Source organism: Carlito syrichta, unplaced genomic scaffold (genome assembly GCF_000164805.1).
Source record: "Carlito syrichta isolate Samal-C Ts95f unplaced genomic scaffold, Tarsius_syrichta-2.0.1 Scaffold311878, whole genome shotgun sequence".
In the NCBI taxonomy this organism is placed as follows: domain Eukaryota; kingdom Metazoa; phylum Chordata; class Mammalia; order Primates; family Tarsiidae; genus Carlito; species Carlito syrichta.
Window position 1 is genome coordinate 306,270 of NW_007255974.1, and position 10,032 is coordinate 316,301.

General features: G+C 41.2%; 1 protein-coding gene across 5 annotated transcripts in view; it reads left to right on the plus strand.

The window, feature by feature from the left end:
* MPP4 (membrane palmitoylated protein 4) overlaps positions 1-8,901 on the plus strand; it is a 52,683-nt gene extending 43,782 nt beyond the window's left edge. For all 5 annotated transcript variants that reach the window (XM_008069244.2, XM_021718163.1, XM_021718164.1 and 2 more), the window contains 4 exons: positions 2,371-2,464; positions 3,192-3,300; positions 4,895-5,029; positions 8,569-8,901. In XM_008069244.2, the coding sequence (XP_008067435.1) occupies positions 2,371-2,464; positions 3,192-3,300; positions 4,895-5,029; positions 8,569-8,763 (533 nt within the window). In that variant the 3' untranslated portion in view covers positions 8,764-8,901. The remainder of the gene's footprint in view (positions 1-2,370; positions 2,465-3,191; positions 3,301-4,894; positions 5,030-8,568) is intronic.
* The last annotated feature ends 1,131 nt before the right edge of the window (positions 8,902-10,032 follow it).

A 10,032-nucleotide genomic window follows, 5' to 3' on the forward strand; every position in this document is an offset into this window, starting at 1 on the left:
GCACTCCAGTCTGGGTGACAGAGTGAGACTCCAACTCAAAAAAAAAAAGAAAAAAGAAAGCTTTCTGTATGGAAGAAACACAGTGTCAGAATTATGCCTGAAAAAATGCGGCAGACAAGAAGTCAGAGAAAGGGGGCAATGGCTGTGGTTTGGGAAGTAGCATCCTTGTAGAGTCAGTCACAGCTGAAGATCTGTGGTGTTTCCCAAGGACCAGATCTGGGGAGACAATGTGGGAGAGCGAGCCTGGGATGATCTTAGTTCCCGCCAAAAGGAAGCCTCAGGAGAAGGAGGTCAAAAGAGGGCCCCCAAATGCATCAGACCTTGGAAAGAAACTGATGACTAGCTGGATAGGAATGGACTTGAAAGGTTCAGTGGCATTGGTGGTGGTGGAGTTTACAAAATAACTCAATGCATCCTCTAGGGGGGAAAGAGCCAGATAAGCGTCTGCCAAATTTAAAGGAAGCCAATAGCGGCTAGCCTCCGTGTCTGCCAATCCAGAACTTTCCCACCTGCTTTCCACTAGCCTTAGAGCATTATAAAACAGGAGTAGAAATGGAGGGAAAGAATAGCCAGGCATGGTGGCTCTCGCCTGTAATCCCAGCACTTTGGGAGGCCGAGGTGGGAGGATTGCTTGAGCCCAGGGATTTGAGACCAGCCTGGGCAATGTAGTGAGATCTTGATTCTAAAATAATAATAATAAAAATTATCCGGGCATGGTGGTGTGTGCCTGTAGTCCCAGCAACTCAGGAGGCTGAGGTAGGATCACCTGAGCCCAGGAAGTCATGGCGGTAGCCATGATCGAGCCACTGCATTCCAGCCTGGGTGACAGAATGAGAACCCGAATAAAATAAATAAATAAAATACTTTAGAAAAAAAAGGAGAAAGAAAGAAATGCAGGGAAAGGAAAGAGAAGTGAGTCAGACTTCCTCTCCTGACCTCTGCCTTTTCTGACTTGGCTTCCCTGGGTACAGCAGGACTGAGCTGGTTGTATGGAGGAGAAGTCTCAAACAGAAGTCAATTGTATAATTTTGATTATCACATGGGAGTGGAATTTTAATTACTCAGTGGAGACTGAATGACAAAAATGAAATTGTGGCATGAATGATGACAGACTTTTAAAATTAAACCTCAGAGTGACCAAAAGAGTCATGGAAACTGCTAGATTTTTATCCAGGAGGAAGCTATTGGAGACATGACATAATTGTAGGAACTCTAAGGCTCTGAAGAGAGGATTGAATAAGGAAAAACCAAATATGACTCCAAGATGGCATTTGCTCTTTGAGTCTCTTGAAGGTCTATAACTCCTTTGGTCATTTAGGACCCATTTCAAGCTCCTACTTGATCGTTTCCATGTGCTGAAATCATCAGATATTGATTTGTTTAATCCTAAAACTTTGTCAAAGGCAAATACACTAATTCTTTATGAACAAGGGGAATTGGTTGTAACACAAGTGAAGGGACTATTCTTGCAGCATAGAGGTCACAGAGTAGAAACTGTGTCTCATTCATCTTTGGGTTCTAAGAACCCAACATGATACCTAGAACACAGCAGGCACTCAGTACACATTAGTTGAATCGATGGATGAGCAGACAGTAAATAACTTACAGATACTTGATAAACTCCTGTGCTCTACACCAGGTACTATACAAGTTGTAATCATAGTGGCCATATCAAAGAATCGAACTGAATCCAGACTCGGCCAATTTTTCCCTCCTAGAGACCCCTAAAACTAATCACCACTCCATTTGGGTCTGAATTCATCTGGGTAAGACTGCTGAATGCCATGGGCTTTCTCCACTTGAATTGTGAAAATCTGATGTAGTGGACAACTTTCATCTAGGAAGAGTCAGAACACGTGGGTTCTAATTGCAACTTCATTCTTCGTCTGCCTTATGAATGTGAGCAAGTTTCTCCAAAAGCTTTAGTTACTTATCAGTAAAATATAGAGGATAACATTTTACCTAGGCGGGTATGTGGGGGATGAAATGAGATCATGAGAAACATAATATATTACTGGTTTTGTTACCTCGGAGACTGTAGGTGTCTTAGGTGTCACAAATAATTCACTAGTGCCTGTTGTGAAGTAATAGCAGGTGTTCCCTTAGGCCCGCCTTATCCTAGCTTAATCCCTAATGCATTCTTTTCATACCATAAGCATTCAATAAAGGTTTACAGATTAATTTATTTTGACATGAGAACTTCTACTTTCTTGTCGCTAATTCTGACTATTTCTTTTTAGATCTAGCATTTTCTTTATCAATCTGTTTGAATATGTGTTTACTTTGCTTGGATATCTTTATCCAAATGCATATTGGTAATAAATCAAAATATTTTGAAGACTGAAAGCTTTCATTCCCTTTTTGTGATAGATACTACTCGTTCCAAGAAGAGTTATGAAATGAATGGGCGTGAGTATCACTACGTGTCCAAGGAAACATTTGAAAGTCTCATCTACAGTCACAGGTAAAGCAGATGTCCAGAAACTAATTCCTGCTTCTGGTTGTTTTATATTCAAAATAGATTCCCTATTTTTATGTATTTTCTAAAGCTCCTGGAACAATTCCCTTTGTGTCTAAAGAGTTATGCAAGGATGTTACACTGATGTATTTGTATTAGTACACCAACTCATTGGGTTTAGAAAGGAGCAGAATTGAGTTGCAAACTGTAGAGAATTTGAGGATGTAGATAAATCTTAGATCTCCTATTTTTTTTTTGTCCTGCTGAATTTCCATTAATTCTTGTGCTAGCAAAATCCACATATTTATTTTCAGTTCCACTGGAGTTTATTCTTCTGTTATTACTAATATTGTACTTGGTTTTTTTTGTTGTTGTTTGTTTTGTTTTGCTTTGTTTTTGAGTCAGAGTCTCACTCTGTCTCCCAGGCTGGAGTGCAGTGGCACAATCATGGCTCACCACAGCCCTGACCTCCTGGGCTCAGGCAATAGTTCTGCCTCAGCCTCCCAAGTAGCTGGAACCACAGGTGCACACCACCACACCTGGCTAATTTTAAAATTTTTTGTAGAGTCAAAGCCTTGCCATATTGTCCAGGTGGTCTCAAATTCCTGGGCTCAAGCAATCAATCCTCTTGCCTTAGCCTAGCAAAGTGCCAGGATTACAGGTGTGAGCCACCGTACCCAGCAATATTTTACTTGTAGAAAGAGTTCCTGTTTTCCTTGTCCCACCCTCTCAGGATGCTGGAATATGGCGAGTACAAAGGCCACCTGTATGGCACTAGCGTGGATACCGTCCAAGCAGTCCTTGATGAAGGGAAAGTCTGTGTCATGGACCTAGAGCCTCAGGTGGGTTCATGGTAGAATACTTCTCATCTCCCCAAGTAACAAATGCATGTCATCCATTTTGTGCACACCTCTAGGTTATAGTTGAGACATTTTATTCTGTTCACCTTTTAAGAATACGACCTCTTCTCACATCTAAGATCTTACCTGAAGCGTCAGTTGTCAACACCTTGCTTTTAGCTGAGGAAGAAGTCTTGCTTCTCAGACACAAAAGTAGAACTGAGTGGGTGGCAATAAAGAAAAGTTAGAATCTTTTAAAAAAATCCTTAGTTTTGATCCAGGAGGTACATATGCATGTTCATTACATAGACATATAGTGTAGTGGTAGGGATTGGGTCTTGGGTGGTCCGGTCCGCAGACGGTTACTATTGCAACCTACAGGAAATTTATGAACCCTGACTTCCTCTCCCCACCTCTCCCCTTATTATGTCCCAGTGTTTATTATTTCCATCTTTGTGACCATTTAACTTTTGAACTGACTCAGAAACAGAAAACTAAACTCCACATGAGAGAGAACATGTGGTGTTTAGTTTTCTGTTTCTGAGTCAGTTCAAAAGTTATAATTTCGCTGAGACCTTGATCACAAATACATCAAGGTAACTTCATGTGGAGGGAATAAGGTGTTGCTTTGCACAAGGAGGCCAGGTTGCTGTCGTCATATCTGTGGCTACTTCCTGAGACAAAACAGGAACAAAGCAGGAGTAAGCAAATTAAGGTAAGAGAGAGAACTTGCAATCTGTGGGCTCAATTTTTATGATTCTTTTATTTTCTTTGTGTCTTCCTTAGTCATTAAAAATATACTCTAGAGAAATGTACTAAAGAGAATCAGGGGAAGAGAGATTTGTTTTTACTTGGGCGGAGGCTGGTGAAGATGACTTTGTGAAGATCCAATATGAGAAAGCAGCAAGAGGAAAAGAGGGAGAAACTTAGCTGATCCATCTTGAGAGTCTGTCTTTGTCATGTGAGATCATGTGCAGACTTCTACTCTCAGTAGGTTGGTAAGAGTCTCTATAGGAAAGACTCTTACTCAGCTAGTAAGACTTCAAGAGCTAGTCAAAGGTAGTAAGAGGAAGAAGCAGGATTTGAGCATAATTTTGATTTTAGAGCCCATCTCTAAATTATTAAAATGTTTGTTTGTTTTTTAGAATTGAGGATGTGGGAACACATGAGACCATACTCTGGCTAAAAATAATTGATAAGCTTTCTGGTCTTCATAGACATTTTGAGTTCATGTTAATTCTAGGAAGTCAGGATTCCTGTTCTTTTTTTTTTTTTGAGTTGGAGTCTCACTCCATTGCCCAGGCTGGAGTGCAGTGGCACACTCATGGCCACCCCAGCATTGACCTGCTGGGCTCAGGCGACCCTTCCGCCTCAGCCTTCCAAGTAGCCGGAACTACAGGTGTGGCTACCATGCCCAGCTAATTTTTTGATTTATTGTAGAGATGAGGTCTCACCAAGTTGCCCAGGCTGTCCTCGAACCTGTGGGCTCAGGCTATTCCCTCACCTTGACCTCTCAAAGTGCTGGGATTACAGGCTTGAGCCACTGTGCCCAACCTGGATTCCTGTTCTTAAATGTGCATTTAATTTCTCTGTGTAGGATATTCAAATGACTCGAACCCATGAACTGAAGCCCTATGTCATATTTATAAAGCCATCTAACATGAGTTGTATGAAGCAATCTCGGAAAAATGCCAAGATTATTACTGACTACTTTGTGGACATGAAGTTCAAGGTAAGATCAAGTTAAAAATCACTGTGTTGCTTTCAGTGACTTTGAAGCCAGGAAGGTCTGGGGGTTGGGCCAGGTTGAGGACCTCAGATCTGTCTTCCTCCCCCCTTATTCACCCTTTCCCCGAAGTCCCTCAATAAAATGGTTTAATACAAAAAATTAAAGGTCACTGTATTGTTTCTATATGATTTCTATCTTACAGAATGTAAATTTGTTTCTAATGAGCAATACCCTTATTATTTATCCTTTTTACTGGACATCACTTAAAGATATCAAAATAAAGTTTAATAAATGATGGATGCTATCCATATTTTGGAGGGAGGGGTCTAACTTAAAAAAATAAAAAAAGATCAAGCCACAGTTTACAAATCCACACAGAAAATGGGTAAGTACAAGCCTGATATTTGTATTTTAAACAGATTATTCATCTTAACCTAAATGTTTACTTTAAAAATGCTCTAGTGATGGCCAGGTTTGGTGGCTCAGCCTGTAATCCTAGCACTTTGGGAGGCCAAGGTGAGTGAATGATCTGAGCCTACAGGTTCGAGATCACCCGGGCAACTTGGTGAGACTTCGTCTCTACAATAAATAAATAAATAAATAAGTAATTAGCCAGGCATGGTAGCACGTGCCTGTAGTCCTGGCTACTAGGAAGGCTGACGAGGGAGGATTGCCAGAGCCCAGCAGGTCGACGCTGGGGTGGCTGTGGGTATGCCACTGCATTCCAACCTGGGTGATAGAGTGAGACTTCACCTAAAAAAAGGAGGGGTCTTGTTAAAAATCAGGAAATCTATAAATATTTGGGCAACCCCTTTGGGTCCCCTCCCACTGTGGGAGTTCTTCTGTCTTCTCAATAAATCCTGCTTTCTCAAAACAAAAACAAAAACAAAAAACAAACAAAAAACTCTAGTGAGTATATCTTATCTGTAATGAAGTATCTCACAAAAAATATTTATCAATGATGGTTATAATAGCGGGGTCAAGCCAGGTGGGAGTTAATCAGTTAACATCTTAGGTGATTTTTTAAAAAATTGAGTTGAGGTCTTACTCTGTCGCTCAGGCTGGAGTGCAGTGGCACAATCATGGCTCACTACAGCCTTCATCTTCTGGGCTCAAGCAATCCTCCCACCTCAGTCTCCCAAGCAGCTACAAGTTCTCCCCACCATGCTTAATTTTTTAAAAAAATTTTTGTAGAGACAAGGTTTTGCTATGTTGCCTAGGCTAGTCTTGAACTCCTGAGCTCAAACAGTTCTGCCTTGACCTCCCAAAGTGCTGGGATTATAGATATAAGCCACCACTTCTGGCCCAGTTTTATATATATATTACATTAAATCCACTTTAAATACTTTGAGTCATAACATATACTCAGTAAGGTATATAAATATTTTTGAGTCAGAGTCTCACTCTGTCGCCCAGACTGGAGTGCAGTGGCATGCTCGTGGCTACCCCAGTGTCAACCTGCTGGGTTCAGGCGATTCTTCTGCCTCAGCCTTCCAAGTAGCCTGAAGTACAGGTGTGCACTACCATGCCCAGCTAATTTTTTGATATATTGTAGAGACAAGGTCTCACCAAGTTGTCCAGGCTGGTCTTGTACCCCTGGGCTCAGACAATCCTCTTGCCTCAGCCTCCCAAAGTGCTGGGATTACAAACTTGAACTACCATGCCTGGCCAGTTTCTTTTTTTTCTGAGTTGGAGTCTCACTCTGTCGCCCAGACTGGAGTACGGTGACACACTCATGACTACTACTGTCTCTACCTGCTGGGCTCACGTGATCCTTCCGCCTCAGCCTTCCAAGTAGCTGGAACTACAGGAGCGCGATAATTTTTTATTTATTGTAGAGACGATCTCTTGCCAAGTTGCCCAGGCTGGTCTTGAGCCCCTGGGCTCAGGCAATCCTCTCGCCTTGGCCTCCAAAATGCTGGGATTACAGGCTTCAGCCACCGCGCCCAGCCAGTATATAAATCCTAAGGGCACAGTTCAATGAATTTTGACATGTGTATGCACCCAGATAACCATTACCAGATCAAGATATTACAGCCACTTCTTTGTGTAGTAAAAACACATAAAACTTACCATCTTAATACTTTTAGGTGTACAGTTTGGTAGTGTTAAGTATATTTATATCATTGTGAAACAGATCTCCAGAATTTTTTCACCTCGTAAAACTCAAGCTCAAAATAGGAATGATTCATAAATTTGTGTGTCCTCCTTGCACAGGGGTTGTGCTAATCTCTATATCTTACAATTTTAGTATATGTGCCGTCAAAGCAAGCATGAGGTATCTTTGTATTATCCTTTATCTCTTATTTTTATCTTCATATTTTTTCAAGGACTATGAAAGTCAGATTTTCCAGTTTGTTTTTTGAACAGTGGAGTCCATAGACACGTTCTCTGAATTTTATAGGCATTTTAAATGGGTCTCATTTTTATGGCAGTCTAAACAAATTAGCAAAATTGTTTCTGAATCCTATGTATGGTCACTTTGTTGTTTTTTTTTTTTTTTTGAGTTGGAGTCTCACTCTGTCGCCCAAACTGGAGTGCAGTGGCCGCTCCCAGGCACCGCAGCCTCGACCTGCTGGGCTCCGGCGATCCTTCTGCCTCAGCCTTCCAAGTAGCCGGAATTACAGGCATGAGCTACCACACCTGGCTGATTTTTTGATTTATTGTAGAGATGAGGTCTCGCTGCCCAGGCGGGTCTCGAACCCGCGGGCTCAGGCAATCCACTCACCTCAGCCTCCCAAAGGCGCGGGGTTCCAGGCTGAGCCACCGAGCCCGGCTTATGTATGGTCACTTTGTAAAGAAGGGCTGCCCCAAGCTTCCCATGTCTGCATGTGTGTTTAGGATTGCATCGGTAACAAGTTGTACTATTTTAATTGCCAGAACACATAAGAAAATAACAGCAGTGAATTTAATGCATTGGTGCCAAGTGAAAGCCAAAGGACCTTCATTAAATGAACATTTCACAATGGTAGAAATAGATACTATTATAGGCAAATTAAGTCACCATGCAGCAGAGTAATTTAGGTATGACTAATTCAACAGCACTGGGTAATACCATCTTCATGTTGAAAGTGGCCATTTTGTATCTGCAAAAGTTATTTATTTATTTTTTTTGAGAGGCAAAGAAAGAAAAGTTTATTTAAAAGTAAATTAGAGAGAGAGAAGAGAGAAAGCATAATGTCATTCTTAATCAGATTAATGTTCATTTGAAATTTATGCTTAAGTTTTATTTAAACTGGTACATTTTCTTTGGTTTTAGGTTGTAAATAGTTTGAGAGCTTTAAGTGTTTAGATAATAGAGTAAAAATAATTCAAGTTCACATGGGAAGCTGAGAGGAGTAATCTGTCTACAAACTACTATTACTAGATTTTGCAAAATATTGACCAAAGATTGAAACACAAGTTTTGTAGTTTAAAAGACATTATTTGATCTAACTGGTTTTTAAAATAGTGACACAACTGAATTTGACAGCATAACACACTGTATGTTTTCTCTATTTGTCTCATTAAGTCTTTACTATACTTTTCTATTTCTCCTAAAGGATGAAGACCTACAAGAGATGGAGGATTTGGCCCAAAAAATGGAGACTCAATTTGGCCAATTTTTTGATCATGTGATTGTGAATGACAACTTGCAAGATGCATGTGCCCAGTTGTTGTCTGCTATACAGAAGGCCCAGGAGGAGCTTCAGTGGGTACCAGCAACATGGATTTCCTCTGATGCTGAGTCTTCATGACTTCCTGTTTAATGTTGGAGCTTTAACACTGTACCTTTGTTACAGAGATCTGGAATAACTGCTACAATCTAAAACAGCAGTATTGCCCATTATGATGTGTGCAACTTTAAACGTGCAGCAGCTTATTAATCTTATTTGGAAAAAATTGTCTTGTACAGTTATGTAGTTACCTATTTGGCTCTCAGGAAAGCTGTTTTTCCTTTACCTCAATGCAGCAGTGGTGGGAATATGAATAATGTTAAGTCACTGAGTGTGAGAACCTCATAAATTCCATATGGTCTTTGTAAGGTTTCCTAAATAAAATAAGTAGTATTTAATTTCAGAAATTGTATTTTACTTTGTTAAGCTTGTTTTATGAAAATGCTTTTTGTAAAAAGTACCTACTTGACCTGGCAAGGTTGATATACATATTTCACATCTATCATCAAAACCCACAGAAACTGCATTGCTGCCATCATTTACAAATCAGGATACAAGGAAGAAATTCTTATCAGGGCTATAGCAATCATTATTTTTCCTAAAAGCCAATATCCACATGTATGCCTGAATTAGGAAAGGGCAATGGACCAAAGACTTCTATATAAGAAAACCACAAGCGGAGGATGCTGTTATAAAGTCTTGTTTCCCTTCCCCTAGATCTGACTTCAGGGGCTCTTCTGCCCCTGTACCTGTCCATTTTCTGCACGGTTCTCTTTTCTCTCCACGTCCACACTTTCCTCCATCCTCCCATCTTCGTCTTCACTAGAAACAGAATGCATGATTCAAAATATCAAAGTACTATTCAAGTAAAATAGTTTTTTACTTGAAGTCAAAAAGTTATGTCTTAAAACAAACAAAACAATGAAAATGACTTTATTTTGAGTCAGGGTCTCACTCTGTCGCCCAGGCTGGAGTGTCACGACCACCGTTCACCGCAGCCTCGACTTTTTGGGCTCAAGCGACCCTCCTTCCTCAGCCCCGGAGTATTTGGGACTACAGGCGCACGCCGCCACGCCCAGCTAATTTTTTTTAAAAAGTCATTTAAAAATACTATTTCTGTGAGCTCGGGTTTGATTTCATGTTGTGGTTCTCCGAGAAAGAAAATTTCCCCAACCTTGATTTACCTCGTTGTGGGACGGAGGGTAAGCAATAGAGAAGGTGACCACTGCACACCACTGCACATTCCCGAGTCCCCGCGGGAGCCGCCGGGCCGGGGAGCGAACGCGCTCGTCCCTAACCCGGGCCTGGCGGGGCAGAGGCGGGCGGGCCCCGGCCCGGAGTGGGAGGGGG